Below are 20806 nucleotides of genomic sequence, written 5' to 3' on the forward strand. Positions count from 1 at the left end.
GATATCAAGTCAAATTTGTGAATGGGATTTTTTTTCATTTATAAAAAACAAAAATTGAAATCCTTAGATGAATTTATATGTTTTCTTCCCTGTCTCTCATCTCAACATCTTAAAGAAACATTCATGTCATGATGAAATACAAGGAAATCTATCTTTTTTCTATAACTTATCTATAATTCATCTGTCATGTATCTACCAATCTATCAGTCAATCAATCTATCTAGCATCTATCCTGTATCTAACGTCTTTTACCACCTAGCTCTCCATTTTTCATTCCGCATTGAGAGTATGATGTAAGTCATGACATTTTATTCCTAAAATTGTTTGGGTTGATGAAAGCATTAGAAAAGAATAATGTTTTATTGCAAATAAATATTGGAAATTTGAGAAAGAGAGAGTTTAGTTTGTTCATTCAGAGTAAGTATTAACAGCAGAAATAATTGTGATTTTTAAAAAAGAATATAGATTTGACCTTGAATCAATTTTTTTAAAAAAATTAAAACAGTAGACTAATTGATTCTACTCCATTTAAAAAGATTTATCTAGAGAGGGTTGTTGAAAGCCCAAGACACAAAATTCCATTCATGAAACTTAAAAGGTCTTATTTTTTTTTAATGCCACTGTTAAGCAGAGGTTTAACCTTGATTAACTGGAAGGGAAATTTTGCCAACATGTTTTGCAAAAATTCTTTTTTGTTCCTTGGGCATTCGTGTAAATATCCTCTTGACTTTATCATTTCACTAAAAGAAATGAAATTCCTCATGGAAATATTTTGAGTGAATATTTGAGCACTTGGAACTTTATTTGAATAAATAAATATGACAATAATGTTAAAAGGATTATCAGATATTTTAAGTTATTTTAGTGCATATTTAAAAAATTTATCACTAGTGTTCCTGTCTTATCTGATTCCCTCATTAATCTGGGTAACTGTCTTCCCTGAAACAAACAGGTTCAAAAGGTCTATTTTGTGCAATTCAATATGTTCTTGAAAAATAGAAGAGTACATAATCTTTTCTCCAAACTTCTTGGATGGCATTAATTCTTGTTTGCGTCTCTTTTATCATATGCAAATATAGCTCACGTTGCCATAGATAATCTGAAAATGCAGAAACATAAACACAATTCATATACAAAGCGTCTTATTCAAACATGAGGAGTCTTATATCCATGGTTCAGATTCCATAATTTGGTATCATTTCTTTGATCATTTTACTCTGTGAATACATCCATGTAAGAATGGTTAACTTAAAATTGTCATGACTTAATAGATAGAACTTTTATCCATTTTTAACATTAAAATAATTTTGCAACCACTTTGTCATGTTCCTAAATATTTTTTAGCATTTTGTTTTGCAACAAGGGTCTGAGGGTCTCAGTATTCTACTGTTTTGCTATCAGATAGCTTATTCATCCTAACCCCAGAGAATAAAATGATTCTTGCTGCATATTGATAGCTTTTAGTATATAATGACCTAAAAATGGGTGTTTCATGGAAAATAAAAGAAAAAAAATGAAGGTGAACAAAATTTAATGCTTATAGAAAGAATGATTACAAGGACATTCTTAATACTGAAAAGTAATAAAGTTATTTCTAAAAGCTAAGAAAATACCAAAGAAAAGTTAAGTCATGCTGAAACATTTTAAATGCCATGTTCTGTAGGTCACTGAAAGATTTGAAGACCATCTATCTATCTAAAATTTATCTCTATATGATCTGGAAAGCATATCTAACTATCTACAAATTTGATTGTTATCAATGACTAACCACTAACCTATGTTTCCTGATTACCCTATATAGTTAATAATAATAGCTTTCAAAAACTAGAACTTAACCCTACATTTCCAAATGAACTGCATAGACACAATACCACAAACAAAAATAGAAACATACATACAATATGTTGTAACAAAAACAACCTTAAATTTTCATCAATATACCAAATTCCTTTAAACAAGAGTAGAAACATATGTACAGTATAACAAAAATAACTTGAAATTTGTATCAATATTCTATATTCCTCTAAATGATAACAAACATCCATAACACACCAAATAACCCAAAGCCTCCCATACGCCTCTTGGGAATGTGGACGTTGTGTTCTCCAAACTGCTTCCTGTTGTCTGTGGATGAACTATCTTTAGGGTCCCAGAGAGAAAATTTTGAGATAATGACCAAGGCTTGGGAAGACCAGAAGTAACCTTTGCTGATAGTTATCACTTGTCAAGATTCAGGAGGCCTCACCTGATCAAACCTGATCCATATTAACCCTGAAGGAATCCACAACTTCTCATCTCCTGTGGGAACAAAACTTCAAAGCATTTTTTATTTCCATTTGACAAATATATTTTTTAACTTTTTAAAAGTTAAGGAATTCCTAAAGTATATAAGCTGACTTATTTCAGCTGTTCCCCTTTCAATTCCAGGTGTCTTTGCAGCTGTCCTTTTCTTTTCAATAATCAAAAAATTCAAAATCAACACAATAATATACAAGATGCAGACTCCCTGTGTATTTCCCATCTCATGTGGCTTTTTTCTTTTATATTACTTTTATCCTCTTTTTAAAGACATTTTAAAACTATTTATTTCTTTCTATGACTGTCTATACTCATATTCTTCTTTCTTAAGTCTACCCACGTTGTAAAACACACTGGGACCTGTTTAGAGAGCTTTTCCACCTGGACTTCTTTTACTGTAAATCTTTTAGCCTTTTTTAACTGTGTGAGCAAACCTTTAAACTGCTAACCTACACCTGGATTCTCCAAGAGCAGCTCTCAAAAGCCAAGCCTATAGCTCAGGGCCCCAGTCAGAGGTTATTGACTGAAAACTTCTTTCAACCTTCCTAGCTGTGGAAGCCAGTACCTGTGTTGCCACAGGTGGTTTTTAATTGAGCTTGCCATTTTTATTTAGGGCTGCCAGCTGAACAGAAGTGCCTCTTAAAGGGACTATCTTTTTTCCCCCAACTTTCTCAGGTCCTACCTAGGTGGGTATTTGAGCCCCAAGTTGAGCACCAAAATGTTGTTTTAATTCTTTCTGTCTCCTCCTCCTTCCTTTCTTGTTCCTTCTCTGGCTACTACTTCTCTTTTCTCCCAAATTTCTTCTTCATTATATTCTGTTTGCCTGCCAGCCCTGACTATCCTTTCTCCTACCTTGCTATTGGCCATTTAGTTCTTTGTTAGACCATCAGGTATTTTAGACAGGCACAGTAACACAGCTTCACAGAGTTAAACAAATGCAACATAAACAAAACTAACAAACCTTTAAATAATATTCAACAAAGTAGGTTGAAGAATATGCATGAATATAGCTTTTTTTTACAATTTCATATATGCATACTATTATTTACTTCATTTCTACTCTTCCATCTCCCACTTCCAAGTCCTGTGTATATCCAACCCCTCACAAATTCATGACATCATCCTTGTATTGTTTTTTATACATATAGCTAAATAATTATACATGCTTAAATATAGCCATCTGAGTCCATTTGGTGTTTTTCATTGTTTCAGGCTAACCACTCATGATTGGATAATCTATTAGGAAGTTCATTACTAGACAAACTGAATTCAACCTCTTTCAGCAGCCATTAATTGCCTATAGTTCTTCATGTGGAAAGGGCCTTTTATGATTTCCCCAGTTCACATCGGCATGTCAACTGGTTTTGTCCCTTTGAATGTTTTGTTGATGTGATCATATTTTTAAAATATCATAGTGGTAGTTTACCTGTCTCTTATAGAAGGTGCATAGAAGTTGGTATCTCATAGTAGAGATCTTGATCTTTTGATGCTCAATTAGCATTGAAAAATATATCTATATCTATCTATATCATGTATGTATGTATGTATGTATGTATGTATGTATGTATGTATGTATCTATCTATCTATCTATCTATCTATCTATCTATCTATCTATTGGTTTGTCAAGACAAGGTCTCTCTGTGTATCCTTGGCTGTCCTGCAACTTTCAATGTAGACCAGACTAGCCTCAGAAGGTTTTTCTACTTCGCCCTCTCCCTAACCTATCAGTTATACCTGTTGTGAGAGAGAGAAAATTAATTTCTGTAATAGAATAACATTGATATATCAACAACTCCAGGATAATCCTTCTGTTTAGAAGTAGTTGACCAACATATAACGGACTCCACAGGTTGGGGTTTTTTTTTTTTTGTGAGCTTTCATTTGGTTACAATTTGTTATTTTGTTTTGTTTTAGAGGTGTAGTTTTATTTTGTTTTTTTGATTTTGTGAGGTTCATTGTTGTAGTGTGTAAACTGGTGTAGTGTGTTCCTGGAGACAGAAAAATTTGGTTAGGTAAAGAGAGGGGAAAGATCTGGAAGGACTTGGAAGAGAGGAAGCATATGACAAAAGTATATTTAAACTTAAAATAGTTTTAAATAATAAAGATATAATAAAAAAGAAAAAATAAATTGTATCTGTATACAATTTAGGCAACTGAATATGCATAATTGAAATAATCATCACTTGAAAGTTATTCATATTATTCTCATTAAATAATTTTAGCAATTGGTTTGGATTCCTGTCCTGAGCCACAAACACCAAGCAGTGGAATAAAAGTTGGAGACAGATACATGGTTGGTGATGTGGTGTCCTTCCAGTGTGATCAAGGCTATTCTCTTCAGGTAAGTTACTTGTAAAACCAGTGTCTTATCAAGACTATCCTCACGTTGGTTTTTGGCATCTTTCTACAAATCAGTAATTACTAATCCACATGTTTTGGCATAATCTTGAATTATAGCTACTTTGATTTTTCTTTTTCAATTCATAAGTAAAATATATATCTTAGAAATTGCTGGAATAAACTGTAACTTCGTTTGGATAAGTAAAAAATATGAGTTGATAAATTGAATTAAATATTTAATTCACTTCCTAAATCTATTCTGAATTGTTGCAGCTGACTTCCTGAATATTTAACATTTGCAAATAATACTATAAAATTCTGAAAATTAGTGAAAATCCATTAAAAAATTACCTTGATAAAGAACTACATTTTCAGAAGGACTCTTTTTTTTTTTTTTTTTTTTTGGTTTTTCGAGACAGGGTTTCTCTGTGTAGCTTTGCCCCCTTCCTGAATCTCGCTCTGTAAATGAGGCTGGCCTTGAACTCACAAAGATCTGCCTGCCTCTGCCTCCAGAGTGCTGGGATTAAAGATGTGCGCCACCACCACGTAGTCTCCTAAAAATCTCCACGTTTTGGCCTTTCGTGAAATTTATTTTTAAAAATTAAAAGAAATAACAAATTTCACATTCAAAACAATCAAATTTGTTAAGCAATAATATTTAATAATAATTTTTTTTAATTTTTAAAAATTACATCGTAATTTCTTAGGAAGTCTCATAGTTTTATAGATTTCATATTTTATTAGGAAATGTAATATACTTTAAAGTCTTGAAACATTTTTATAATAACTATGACAGTTCTTTTATGTGTCTCCTCTTTCATTCTACCAATGTATTACAAAGCTATGCACTCAGCCATTCCAGCTAATTTGTTAACAGCAGACCATCTTTTGATAGAAGTACATTAAAACCACAATTCTGTGCTTACATGATGTATTTTTCCTTTCTATCAAGACATTGCAGTTTTTTATTTCAAATTTTATCCACGTATTTAAAATTACCTCTCTTAAGTAATACTAAAGCTCAAAGATGTAAAAGTGACAGTGTCTACATGTATCTCCATGTACATATTACTTTAATCATTCAGTATGATATATTTCATTCAATCTTTTGTACATGTCTACTGAACTACATTGTCTCAATTTTTGTAGGGTCATTCTCATATCACATGTATGCCCGGACCAGTAAGAAGGTGGAATTATCCAATCCCCATTTGTTTAGGTAAGTGAAAAGACTGTAAAATTTATGTTTCCTCAAATTTAAGAGATTCAATTTATAACTCATGTTCTAACTTATTGTCTTTTTCTGTCTTTTATGGAAATGTCATTTTGATATATGCTGTTTTCTTTTTTAATTTTAAAATTTTACAATCTTTAACCTTTAATGCACATCAGTGGGTGAGAAAATGAAGATAATAATAGAGTAAATTTGCTTTTATTCCTTTGTCATTTTCTTAATATGACATAAAAATAATAAATACCTCAGAATAATAATGGAATATCCTATTGCCAACTATCAAGCAAAGGCAAAAAATAACCCAAACGAACCAGAATTGTATAGCAAAAATACTTTAAATAAAATAAAAAACAAGGTTCAGTGTTTATGCTGAAATTTTATGAAACCACATGGAATACTTATCAGACTTTGATATGCAACAGTAGTATATTCAAAGGTCAGCTCAATGCAAAATAGCTTTGTAATGTCTTATTCTTTGAGTTTCTGTTTGTCCCTCTATAGAAGGAGACAGCAGTGTTTGCCTCACAGGTTTATTTTGAGGATGTGGGGTAGAATGTGTTTAAAGTCTTTAGCTCGAAACATGGGTCACATTATGGACTTAATGGTAGCTAATGTAGTGGAATACAAATTAAAAGTTTCGAAGTAGTGTGTGTGCTGCTTTAAAAATCTAATAAGCATGATGGTGGGATATTTACTGACTAGCAAAAATGTATTATATAGAGCTATATATAAAAAATGTAAAACAATTCACAGTGTTATGCTATCTTCATCATATACATGTAGAAGTACTTGAGCTATAAAAAACATGAATTAAAAAGTTTATTTGTGAGGGGTATATTTTGAGGGAAGTTTTTTTTAATTTTTATTTTTACTTTTTTTTTTTTTGGTTTTTTGAGACAGGGTTTCTCTGTGTAGCTTTGCGCCTTTTCCTGGAACTCACTTGGTAACCCAGGCTGGCCTTGAACTCACAGAGATCTTCCTGGCTCTGCCTCCCGAGTGTTGGGATTAAAGGCATGCGCCACCACCGCCCGGCACTTTTTTTTATTCTACATAATAAGCTTGGGTTATAAATGGCAAAAAAATTGAAAAAAAAAAAAAAAAACCAGTGGCCAGAATTAGAAAGACAATGAACAATATTTTGTTAATTTTCTTGTTATTCTGCTAAAATATTCTGCGAAAAGTAATTTAAGGGAGAAAGGCTTATTTAGCTCACAATTTGAGAATACACAGTCTACCATGGTGAGAAATTCAAGACAGGAGCATGAGACATCTGGCCATCTTCCATCACAGTCCAGAAGCAGAGATTCTCAGTTACCTTTTCTCCCATGGTGTTAAAAATTGATTTGATTTAATGACCAATGAACTGACAGTTTAAAGAAAAGAAAATCAGCCAGGCGGTGGTGGCACATGCCTTTAATCCCAGCACTCTGGAGGCAGAGCCAGGCGGATCTCTGTGAGTTCAAGGCTACCCTGGTCTACAGAGTGAGATCTAGGACAGGTGCCAAAACTACACAGAGAAACCCTGTCTCAAAAAACAAAAACAAAAAAAAGAAAGTCATTTTTGAACTTAATGGTAATACACTTTTGAAAGAAGCATTTATAAGCATGCTGACTCTGCACACATATAGATGTGTAAAGAAAGAGAAAGAGAGAATATATATGTTAGAGTACACATGTCAGACTAGTTACCGATCATCACATATAGATTAAACATCTTATGGATCAGGAGTTATGAAATACAAACCAAAGTTTCAATATGTACCTGTTGCCAATCTTAAAAGGAAATTATAAGTAAGTATTTAAGTAACAGCCATTAAATTTGACTTCTTTTACGACAATTAACAGTCTTCTATTTATATGTCTGACAAGAAGATATGTTAATCTATGCATTTACTTGATATGTAGAATCTATGGCTTCTACAATGAAAATATTCATTAATATAATATACATTAAATAATTATATCCACCCTGTATACAAAGTTAAATTAGAAACTTCCCATTTTATAATGTTCCCTTAGATTATCAACAGTAATACCCTTCCGTAGGGATTCCAACATAGGCTTATTTATTGTGTCTGACTAAATTTTCAAATATATGTGTCTTTCTTTGTTTATATTTCTTTGTTTGTTTGTCTTGGTTCTCTTAAGATAAAATGAAGCTAATAGCTTTCTTGAAGTTCTTTATTGGGCTTTCTTACAAACAGGAAAAGGAAGGCTGTGAAAATGACTTCCTCTTTAATATGGCTCTGACAGCTCAAACGGTTGTCTTTCTTTTAGTCTAATTTACTTCGTCTTTGGAATGATGCAAAACAGCAGTAGATGTACTTAAGAAAGAAAAAATAAGCTGCCTGCTTACTTTGCACTGTGGAAAGGAACATGTCCTTTTTGCTTAAGTGTATCATTGCATGAGAACTGTTACTTGCTGAACAATAATTGACTTAAGCTGCATGTTTTTTTTGTTGTTGTTGTTGTTCTGAGTAATTATGCCTTTTGTGCTGTTTTAGAAAAGTAAATTACCAATTAACTGGCATTTGCTAAAAGAATGGGGACTATATTTCATTTTATCGAATGGTATTACCTTACATGATTTTTGAAGTCTTAAAAGGATTCCAATAGCTTTTTAAGAAATATATCCCATACTTCTGCTTTACATGAGAATTCTGTTGTTTTGCAGCTCAGTGTGGTGGTGCAATGTCAGATTTCAGTGGCGTGATCCTCAGCCCTGGTTTTCCTGGAAACTATCCGAGCAGCTTAGATTGCACATGGACAATAAAGCTGCCCATCGGCTTTGGTATATATAAGTATATGAAAGAAGTTTCAATATTTATTAATGCAGAAGAAGTACATATGTCCAATAAGAGCATGGAAAATAATCATATGTTGAAGTTTCACTCATGAGTATATTAAATTATGTTTATTGAGGAATACAATTTTAGTAATTTTTGCTTCATCAAAGCATATTTTACTTGGATTGTTAGAAAAATTAAAGATACATGGGTGTTTTTATTTTGTCTCTTATTTTTTAAGTGATATATATATATATAGATAGATAGATAGATATCTATATGAAGCATAATGTTTCACATTATGAACACATTGTGGAATGGGTAAATTAATCAAATTGTGTGTGTTATGCCATTATTTATGAGACTTTGTTTATTTGTCTTTTTGAGAGCAAGAACAATTGAAATTTTATTTTCTCAGCACTTTTAAGAGCATAATATCATATTATGACCTTCAGTCACCACGTGGAAAAGTGTACTTCTCCAATTTTCTTTTGTCTGATGTACTTTAACTATAGTGTATCCCAGTCTCCCCTCTTCCCCTGGCTTTTAGGGAGCACACTCTACTTTCTGCTGATGTAAATTCACTTATCCAGGATTCTCAGCTTTAGTGAGGTCATGTGATCTGTGTCTTCAGCCAGGCTGATTCCACTGAATACAATGGGCTCCAAGATCCTTTGTGATCTGTGTTCCCAAAACTAACAAGGATTCCTTTCTCTCACAACAGCATTTCTTTGTGTGAGTACACACCACATTCTCTTTAGCCACCCATCATCCCCTGAATATTTAGATTGACTCCACTTCTTGATTTTTGTGAATAAGGCTCCAGTGACTGTGAAAGTACAGACAATTGTTTGACATGTAGATGTTATTTCATTCGGATTGTTTCCAGAGTGAGGATGGCTGTATAAATATGTGGAGTGTGCTTGTGCAAATAATCTGAGGTAGAAACATGCATTGAGGGTAAATCCCACATAAAGTTCATGTGACGTTATTTTTTGTAACTATTTTCTTATCGTCATAAGCAAGAAGTACACAGACAAGCTTTTTTGTTTCTGGAAATTATTGAATTTATCACACTAACTTCGTAAGCAAGCCAATATGTACATCTACAAAGTATTTTCTGAGTTCATTTAATTTAATGTTTATTGAGTCTGAGAAGCCTAGGATGAGCACATACTCCCTGCAGAACTTTAGCTAAGACTTTTGGGTTTACAGGAAACTCAGAGTTCAGATCTGTTGTTCAGTTTTGTGGTAGTCTCCTACTGTAGCCTCGGCTGGCACTGTACTCACTATACAGCCTAATGAGCTGGTCCTCCTGTCCTGCTGCCTCCACCTCCCAACTGTTACAAGCACATGTCACCATGTGCAGATCTTGTGAACAGCCTTCTGAAATAAATGGAAAGGTCCAAGTACTCAGCTGCAAATTGGCGTGTCTTTTGCTGTGCATACACACGTGCAATAATTCCAAGCAGCAATGTGACTGCTCTTCCTTCTTTAGGTGTGCATCTCCAGTTTGTAAACTTCTCTACGGAAACCATACATGATTACCTGGAAGTGCGGAGTGGATCCTCAGAAACGAGCACTGTGATTGGCCGACTCAGTGGTCCTCAAATCCCATCTGCCCTGTTTAGCACAACCCATGAAACCAGCTTGTATTTTCACAGTGACTATTCACAGAACAAACAGGGATTTCATATTGTGTACCAAGGTAAGATGATGGATAAAACATGAAAGGTGGTTCAGTGGTAGCAGTGTGGGCAAGCATATGCAAGGCCCTGGATATCATCTCAGGAGTTACTTAACTTAATATAAGCATGTTGTAGTTGTCTTAGGAGTTGAAGGAAGCTAAACTAAGCAAGCTGCAATTAGAAAGAGTAAAAAAAAAAAGAAAAAATCATGCACTCTCCTCATGCAATTTTGTTTCTTTGAACTCAGAAAATACTAGGAAAAATGTTTTAATTTGTCTAAATCATAATTAAATTAAGCATGACAAAATAATTAAAAAGTGAAAGCTTGACATCAAGGATAAATTTTTACTTTCACCTTATGTTATACGTAAACTTTTTTTGTTTTGTTATATGGCTATCAGAATATAAAGCAAACACACTGATGGCCGTATTACATTAGATCCGTGTTCAAGAAAACATTGAATGGTTTTGAACAAGATTTTTATCGAGACAGTGCCACGTAGGTCTTCTCCATTATTTCTTCAGTTGTTATGGGTAGAATATTCCAGAAACTCCTGTTGAATTTTACGTCATAAAATGATTGTAAAGTATATACCCTGTCATGGGCCGCAAGAATATGAAATAGGAAGTACAGCTTTATATAATAAGCTACACTTTGACCGACCAAGGTGTCCTTCAAGAGGGAAGCCATTTATCCATGGACATTTGGTGTTATTCAGCTGTTTCTTGCTATGAATTTTTTTTTTTTTTTTGGGGGGGCTCATAATTCTCCTAGAATGGTGTGTGTGAGCCTTCTACTAGTATTTGGATAAGTTCACGTAGGCAGGGCCTTCTGCCTCCAAGCTCCCAGCTCCCTTTTTAGCATTTGAATTGGGTATCTGCCTTTGCAAACATCACCACTGCCTCAGAGCAACTTCTTAGAACAAAGGGTTTTTCTTCTCACCAGGTGCTTAGAGCTGTGATGCCGATTGACTTGCTATCAGTACTCCTACCCTGCCCTGTCAGAAAACTGGCAGCAGAGAGAAAGAGAGGCAGTTTTATTTTCAGTGACTTACAGATTTCTTTACCCTATCACCTGTGAGTTTGTAGTTTGAGCACATTTATGATAGCCTCGAAATGCCTTCACCTAACCACATATGAGGATATATTTCTAGCACATACATTCCTTTTCTGATTTATTCCAGCTCCTATCTATCTCCACCTTTACTCACTCCCCCTTTGGGTTGCAAATGAAGTTAACCAGGAAGTTTCTGGTGGGGACCTTGTAATTCTTGTGTTGTATTGTAAACACAGAGGTTGTTGCTGTTTTGGGGTAGATATAGACTGTTCCCTGAGAGGACTAGAGAGAATTATGATGGCAGGCAAATAAACAAGTTGGATGAAAGAGCTCCATGTGTCTGGATTCATTTCCCCGCCATTGGTAGGTAGTGTCTCTCCTGGGCCCCTTGGAAGGAAATTAAGAGGCTGGACCTCAAATTTTCCATTAATACCCTTGCGTATATCATGAATGATTACTCAAGACACTTACCTATTATTATATATTACTTCTGATCTTATATGTCTAAGCCTTATTAGATTGAGATTAAAACTTAAAATGATTATTTACACAAAATAGTTGTAATAACGGAGATGGATAGAAATGTAAAAATTATGTTATGTCTCTCTCTGCCTAATTATTAAGGACTATCATGAATGTATATTTTGGGGGTTGCCTTTTCAGTACAGGGATCTTGGAATTTCTTATTGATTTACCTTAGATGCCTATACCAGTAACAACATTTCACCATCTCCATGAAAAATAGAACTAGCTTCAATTTTTTAAAACAGAATTTAATTTTTTTCTCTGTGCTACTACACAACTCTGAACTGTGTGTGTGGTAAAGTCTAGATGGGTAGTTGAATATTTATGTATATGAGTATTTTGTTTGCATGTATGTATGTGTACCATTTGAGTGCCCAGTACAGACATAGCTACATGAGCATGTTTGATTCTGTGGAACTTATGCTACTGATGGATGTGAATCACTATGTTGGAAACTATTAATGATAAAGCTTCAGATAGTTTTAGGATTTCATGCAGTTAAAAAATACAAAATGTATTAATACTGCTGACAAAGCACCCAGGGCATGAAAGGAAATGGGGGAGTCTCTGCCATCAATGACAGACAAAAGGGCGATATTATCTTATACAAAATGAAAAGAGTAAGAACAAATGTATTTCAGTATTAAACAACTCACAATAATCAAAATATAAGAGTTCGGCAGAGATACTTCAGGTTTTTCATTTAGAGAAACGATTTTAAAATTCAAAAGACTAAGAATTAGGCTTACATGTATGTAGTTATTCTATTCTATGTACAAGTGGCATAACCATGAAGCAATTACATTCTATTTAGGGAATCATAATATGTTTGATTAAAATTGTGGCTGTAAGAAGAGTTTGCATCTCTATTCATGTTCATAATTTAGATAAATTGCACCAGCGGGTAAGGCAGTGATGCATTTTTATGAATTATCATTTTAAATACGAAAATTATAGATATGAGAGGAAATACTCATTACACTGTCTCTGACAGCCTTTACCACAGCCCTAATTAGTATTTATATAATAACTAACCATGAGCAGTATCCTATCGATTACTAAGTTATAAATAGTACCCATTTGTGGTCTTTGAAATTCAGGAAAGAAAAACGCCCGTCTTTTTCATTTTTATTTTCTAGCCTATCAGTTGCAAAGCTGTCCTGATCCTCGTCCATTTCGAAATGGGTTTGTAATCGGCAATGATTTTACTGTGGGCCAAACCATTTCATTTGAATGTTTCCCAGGATACACATTAATTGGCAACTCAGCTCTCACATGTCTTCACGGAGTTAGTCGGAATTGGAACCATCCACTTCCAAGGTGTGAAGGTAGGCTTTTAAACTGAAATTATCTTTTAGATGATGTCATTTCTTAGTAGTTTTTGTGGGGACATTCTTACTTGTTTTACTCTCTGAAGCATGACATCATTATTTTGCTTTTAGTTGAGGAATTTATAATAACAGAAAAAGTGAACAACAAAAATCCCACATTGGCTATATAGTATATTAATAATAGCAGTATTAATATTCCAGTGAGAGTAGATTATTAACATTTTAGACACTTCAGAACTTCTTTTATGTACATGGAAGGGGAAGGGATCCATATTTTTGACATCACTATGGTAAACAGAATCAAGATACAGCTTTTGATTTTGAATTCCTATTCCATAAAAATAATGTTGAAAATAAAATATGCAATATTTATAGCCTTATATGTAGACATAATATGAGAGGAAAGTTGTGTTTGCATTTGTGTACAGTATTTTAAATGATTAATGAACCTTGCAATCACAAAGGACAACAGATATGTCACAGATCTCATGTAGAAAAATTTAAAAAAGGATATTTATTTTGTACATTCTCACCAACTAAGATGAAACAGATGTACTATAATTGCTGAAGAACTATGATAGCTATGTTATTTATCTAGTGCAAGTTTGTTATTAAAAAATGTTTATGGATCCTTCTCCATAGCTCTTTGCGGTGGGAATATAACTGCAATGAATGGTACCATTTATTCTCCTGGTTATCCTGATGAGTATCCAAACTTTCAAGACTGTTTTTGGCTTGTAAGAGTCCCCCCTGGGAATGGAATCTACATCAATTTTACTGTTCTTCAAACAGAACCCATCTATGACTTCATTACTGTATGGTAAGTCAGTACTGTTCCTTTTGCTTGATTAAATTATAAATGTAATTAGGTCAAGATGAAAATATATCACAATTTTTTTAATTACAAACTACCATCTGACATTTGAACTGGCATGGTCAGTGAAGGAGGCAGTATGGATTTTTGCAGAATGAGACAAACATGATAAACAGACTTGAGAATATTATCTGAGAAAGAAGCAGAAGCTTCATTAGTGAAAAAATATTAAAGTCATTATTAGAAAATATTTAAGGCAAGCAATTGCCATAATATGTTTAAGGAAGTCTTCTACTCATAAAATCTAGTGAAATATAAGATTCTCTATTCAGGTCATAATTGTGTTATGTGGTTATTAAATTCTTGTCATCATAATTTATTATACAGTAAAAATAATTACACTATTATTGTATCAATTGAAGCAACTTTATTACAAGTATAAAGAAAATCTTTGAATTAATCACAGATGGAAACATTGTGTGAGTTGTAGGAGCACTAATTGTAACAGTCTATGACTCTGAAGATTGCTGTCAAATAAAGTAACAGGAGAAGATACCACAAGCTTTAAGAAATTCTGAGTGCCGGTTAAAAACTAAAGTCAACTTATTGATTACTGTTAACATGGGCACATTTTATTTAGATAAAACCACCATAACTCATTTATATGTTTCATATTTTAGCATGTTATTACTTGTGTAGGCTCATGACACACCAATATCCTTTTTTATTCAAAGATTGTTTTACTTTGCACTTAATGTAATGATATGTGATTATATGCAATACCTTCATTAAAATTTATTCAAAACTCTATAAAACATCAGTATCATTCTCTCCTTCCAAACCCATGTCTAATAGGGATGGACCTGACCAAAATTCACCCCAGATTGGTCAGTTCAGTGGCAATACTGCATTGGAATCAGTATACAGCACTTCAAATCAAATTCTAATCAAATTCCACAGTGACTTCACAACAAGTGGCTTTTTTGTGCTCAGTTATCACGGTTGGTATTATCTAAGTGTTTCTATTTCATTTGGTACCATTTAAATTGTCCTGAAAAATTGAATGTAATATATATTTATCCAGTGATTGAAAATGTATTAAAATCTGACACTTTGATCATCAGTGTAACTTATGCATTTCAAATACATTTACTTGCAAACCATGACCTCTTCTAAGTACTTAGGGACATTAATGTGTGAGCAAATGGATATAGGAAATAAATCAGTCAGTAATTACCCAGCGGAAAATAATCATTTTGCATGGAAACCAATAAAAGAGAACCAGCTGTTCATATTTTACTGCATGTAATTTGGAGACAGCAATAGATTCTCTATACGAAAAATGTTTAATCTAGTCAACCTGCTGTGAATTTTTCTAAAATTAGCATCTAATAACTTTCTGCTCTGGATCACATTACTCATTCATTTACACTCTTGTTTCAAAACTGTATCTGTGTGAGAATCTTACACTTTTAGATTATGAATCCAGATCATTAAGTTTATAGCTTTTATCCCTGTGAAATTGCTTGTGGAGTCTAAATTTTATTTGGTTATATGGAATTGTTCTGAGTACCCTCTTCAGAGCATTCACTCTTTGAGAAGATACTACATTTCTCACAGAAATCTCCTTTTATATCTGTATGCTTCAAATTATTTGTATTCATTGTAAATAACAAATGTTTATTTATAGTAATTGCATTTTTTTTATGTGCTATGCCCAGGGCCTTACAAAAACATATCCTGCTTTACATAACATTGTCATAATAATCTAAACATTTCATAGATCTATAATCTACTAAATTAAATGGGTAAAAGTTTTATGAAAACTGGACAATGGACAACACTTTGTATATTAGTATATAACTTAATGTGTCATAGTTTAATGCAAAGAAATGAAATATTTGATGATTATGGTTTGCATGGGAAAATCCAAATATATAAAATATGATTGCATTTAAGACACTTAAATTACACTGAATGGAGAAACTGGGGACTACATGATACTGGAGCTGTTTAATTGATCATTTATATTCCACTTGGATGATATCTAGCTAGTTTCCCCATAGTGAACCTGAATATCAGGGCTGCATGTTCATTGTAGCTTAGCTACTTAGAAAGTGGGATGTTCTTCAGGGAAATTTGCAGGCTGCTCATTTGTTTGCTTTACTGAAGCCACCATTGATGCTGGGGAGCGTATAGACACAACCTGTAGCTCAAACAATACATGCTTTCTCCACTAGATAATCATAACTTAGGAACCACTGAGGATGAAAATGAAACAATTAATTGGTTGCTGAATTATTCTTACTCTTTTGGTAAATTGCTACCAACATATTTATCATTTTACAGTTATTAGGGAATAAGAAGGGAGTCTTCCTTAATAGACTTTCACTGTGCATAAGATAACCCTGCGGCCAGTCCAAATTCTTATAAAATTGAAGACATCTTCAAGGGGAATATATCATCAGAGGAGTAGATGTCAGGCATGCAAGTACTTGGGAAGCACGTGGATGCCAAATGTGTGTGTGTCTGTGTGTGTGTGTGTGTGTGTGTGTGTGTGTGTGTGTGTGTGTGTGAATGAACATAGAATACAAACGTGGATTTACTTAGACATGTACATGAATGTGTACACATATATCTTTGTAAAGTATGTTTGCTTGAGTTTTCAGCTAGAGTGTGAGACAGGTATATATAATAGAAATATAATTACTTATGAAGGAAGATAATGAAATATGTGCTTAGTGATTTATTTTCCAGTTGACATTGGGTAAGGTAGTCTTTTTTTTTTTTTTTTCATTTTTCTTTATTAAGAAAATTTCTACCCACTCTACATACCACCCACAGATCCCATCGCCTCCCTCTTCCCACCGGGTAAGGTAGTCTTTGGCCTCACTCTGCAGCTTTGCAGGATTGCTGAAAAGATTAAAGGAGAAACTGACTGTGTAGAACTTGCTACCATCATTGGCATATATTCGGTATGACATTGCTGGTTAAAAATGCTCCCTCTTGGTAGCTTTGTATAGCTCAACTCAATAAATGCTGTCAGTTTTGCTTTGATCAGTATCGTATTGAAAGGATACCATGAGATTAATGGACCATATATAGTGAAGACTGTGAATCTTACTCCCCTGTCCCCATTTGACTCTAAGAAGCATGTTTCCACACTCTCTCTCAAGCTTCTATCATGAAATCACATCTGCACCTCCATTCCAAACATTCTGGATTACTTATTTATCTTCTTAGAAACACACACCTCACTGCGCGGTGGTGGCGCACGCCTTTAGTCCCAGCACTCAGGAGGCAGAGGCAGGCAGATCTTTGTGAGTTCTAGGCCAGCCTGGTCTCAAAAGCGAGTTCCAGGAAAGGCACAAAGCTACACAGAGAAACCATGTCTCGAAAAACAACAACAACAACAAAAAGAAACACACCCTTTCATTCTTAGATTTATGAATTTATAAATTAATAACAGGCACTTTTGATGGTATACTTCACATTATATATACATATATATGTATATATGAAAATTATGTGTGTAAATAGTGAATATTTCCAGCTCATTTTTAAAATGAGCTCTTATAGTCATTGGATGTTACTCACTTGATGATTTTATTTTTGTGTATTTATTTTCCATTTATTATTTATTTGTTCTTTTGTTTGTGTGTATGAATATGTGTGTGTATGCATGTGTGTGTGTGCATGTGCATGAGTTGTGCCTCTGTGCGTGGTGATCAGCGGATCCCTTGTGGGAGTTGGTTCTCTCCCTCGAGTCTGTAGGATTGTGACAGACTCAAGTCATCAAGCTCGATGTTAGGTGCTTTAAACCCATAAGCTATCAAAATGATCCCATCTTGTACTTTTATTTACTAAATTAAAAGATAGGTAGTTATTTAGTTTTTATTCTAAGCTAATTAAATAGGGGTTGGAAAGGTGTCTCAGTAGTTAAAAGTACATATTGTTCTTTCCCAGTACCCACATGACAGCTTACAACCATCCACAACTCCAGTTTCAGGGGATCCAACACCCTGTTCCTATGTGGACAGGTACCAGGCACATACACAGTGCACAGACATTCAGACAGAATCTTATAAATATAAAATAAACTAATAATTCTAAAAGAATAAACAAAATATAAACCTAAAATTAAAGCAGGTTACTCTCTAATTTACTTTTCTTTAAATTCTGTTTATTGTAAAGATCCATATGCTTTCACTTTCATATAAAACAGTTTTCTCGGGTATTATGTCTTTACTTTATTAATTTGACAGTTCAAGATTTTCATGTGTTTGTTTTAAAAATATATATTTTAAACTATCTTTTTTTAAAGATTATTTGTTTATTTTATTAGTGTCCCATGAGAGTGTTGGATCCCCTGGAACCAGAGTGTTACAGACAGTTGTGAGCTGCCATGTGGGTGCTGGGAATTGAACCCATATCCTCTGGAAGAGCAGCCAGTGCTCTTAACTGCTGAGCCATGTCTCCAGCCCTCATGTGTTTTCTTAAGGTCATACTGATCATTTAGGACTTACTTATTAATATGTTTTAGTATTCTTAAAAGGAAACATTCCCCCCTCTTTATTCTGCTTGTTATGAGATCTAGCCAGCCCTATGTCTTCTATAAACCATTATCATCCTAAAGTTTTTCAGACTACATTTATAATAAGCTTTAAAAATGAACGATATATGTAATGAAAAGAATACAAAATGCAGGCTGGGTGTAAGTGGCACATGCCTTTAATCCCAGCTCTTGAGAGACAGAGGCAGGAAGATCTCTATGAGTTTGAGGTCAGTCTATTCTACAGAGCAAGTTCCAAGACAGTCAGGGCTACACAGAAAAACTCTGTCTTGAAAAACCAATCAACCAACCAATCAAACAAACAAACAAATAAACAAAAAACAAAACAAACAAACAAAAAATAAACAAGCAAGTAAATAAATAATAAAGAAAATAAGTTAGAAAAAAAATAGGTGGGGTGATCGCACATGGCTTTAATCCCAGCACTTGAGATGCAGCAGCAGGTGGATCTCTGAGTTCTAAGTTTGAAACCAGTCTTGTCTACAGAGAAAGTTCCAGGACAGCCAGGGCTACACAGAGAAACTCTGTTTGGAAAAAACAAACAAACAAACAAACAAACAAACAAAAAACCACAAAAACCAAACAAATAATACAGAATGCTTTTCACCTGACATATTTCATTTTTCACTTGAGGAAATATTTTTGTTTTTCCTCTCCATTGCTGTACCCACAATACCCTGCGATGATAAGAGCTTCCCTTGATGTCTACTACAAGGTCAATATGGAGTTGGCTTATGATAAGTATCAAAAACATTTGTTATGCAATGACCTCTTGAGTGTAAACTATATAAAACCCATTTTAAATGGCAGCTTTTGCAGACAGTGACTTTGTATGATCATTACAGTAATATTAACAGCCACCATTCACTGAAAACATCATATGCTTGTGCCATAGTAGTTGCTTTCTATGTGTTATTTATTTCTGGTTTACATTGGCATATTATTAACCTTGATTTAATAATTTTAAAGCTTAATGAAAAATTAAAGAATATGGAGTAAAGCGTGAACTCAATAAGCATGCTAGTATTGATAGACTAGGTATAGAACATCGGTAGAAATAGGTCACTGTGTCTCCCAAGAATGATTTCTCTTCTAAAAAACTAAAAACAACACTAAAGTAGCTAAAGTTTGTTGAGGAAGTTCTCTTCATTTTTAATAACATACCCTTCTCAATTAACTTGACCTCCAAGTGTCTCGATGCTTCTGTCATTATGACCTACGTGCTGTGAACAGTGGATCGATGGTTGTGTGAACGACAGCTTGCTGTGTTTGTTTGGTATGGTGTACACAGTGTGTTCTGGCCAGTGTTGTATTTAAAAAGACTGTGAAATCTGACTTATGCTGAAGGAATCAGGAAAGCACACAACTGCCCTCGTTGATTTGAACACAGCCATTGGTTTTAGGCTGTTTCAGTCATTGTTCTGGGCATCTTTATTTTCCAATACTGGTGTATAAAGGAATCTCAGGTTTCCATAGAGACCATCTTACTGAGCACACAGTGGATTCCTCCTTATTGGTGGTAGAGTAGCTTATTATATTCAGTAAATAATAAAAGAAAAATTTCAAAAATTCATCCATAAAACCCAAATAAATGAAAATATATTTTATAATTCCTGAATTTTATAACATTACTTAGCATTATTAATCTATTTCTGTACTTAATACATGAATTGAATTTCATCATAGACACATGCATAAAAAAGTAGTACTTAGAGGGTACAGGGCCCAGTAACAACTGTTATCTAAATGTCCCCTAGGGATAAAGGAAGACTACTGTAATGCCAGCTTGTAATTCTCATGTTATGTCATTTTTACATTATTAGAAGTTCATATGGTAAAGCATGAGTTGATTCTGTAGTGATATTGGTTTTAATGAGGTCTGGAACATCTTTTTAATTGAAAATGGATTTTTTTCATCAATACATCCCAAATAAAGTTTCTCCTTCCTCTACACCCATTAGTTCCTGTCCATCTCCCCTTTCATCCTGGTCCATCTCTGTCTCTCATTGGAAAACAAACAGGCTTCTAAGGGATAATTATAATATAATATAATATAATTAATATAATATAATATAATATAATATAATATAATATAATAATAAAACAGACACAATATATCTGAATAGGACAAAACAGACAGAAGAAAAAGAGGCCCACCC

The 20806-nt window shown here is 33.7% G+C and overlaps 1 protein-coding gene across 3 annotated transcripts in view; it reads left to right on the forward strand.

Annotated features, from left to right (window-relative positions):
* Positions 1-20806, forward strand: part of Csmd3 (CUB and Sushi multiple domains 3) — a 1140535-nt gene that overhangs the window by 1014736 nt on the left and 104993 nt on the right. For all 3 annotated transcript variants that reach the window (XM_059246844.1, XM_059246845.1, XM_059246847.1), the window contains 7 exons: positions 4522-4640; positions 5789-5858; positions 8548-8664; positions 10158-10367; positions 13069-13257; positions 13903-14080; positions 14930-15075. In XM_059246844.1, the coding sequence (XP_059102827.1) occupies positions 4522-4640; positions 5789-5858; positions 8548-8664; positions 10158-10367; positions 13069-13257; positions 13903-14080; positions 14930-15075 (1029 nt within the window). The remainder of the gene's footprint in view (positions 1-4521; positions 4641-5788; positions 5859-8547; positions 8665-10157; positions 10368-13068; positions 13258-13902; positions 14081-14929; positions 15076-20806) is intronic.

The sequence above is a fragment of the Peromyscus eremicus genome, chromosome 20 (assembly GCF_949786415.1).
Source record: "Peromyscus eremicus chromosome 20, PerEre_H2_v1, whole genome shotgun sequence".
Classification (NCBI taxonomy): domain Eukaryota; kingdom Metazoa; phylum Chordata; class Mammalia; order Rodentia; family Cricetidae; genus Peromyscus; species Peromyscus eremicus.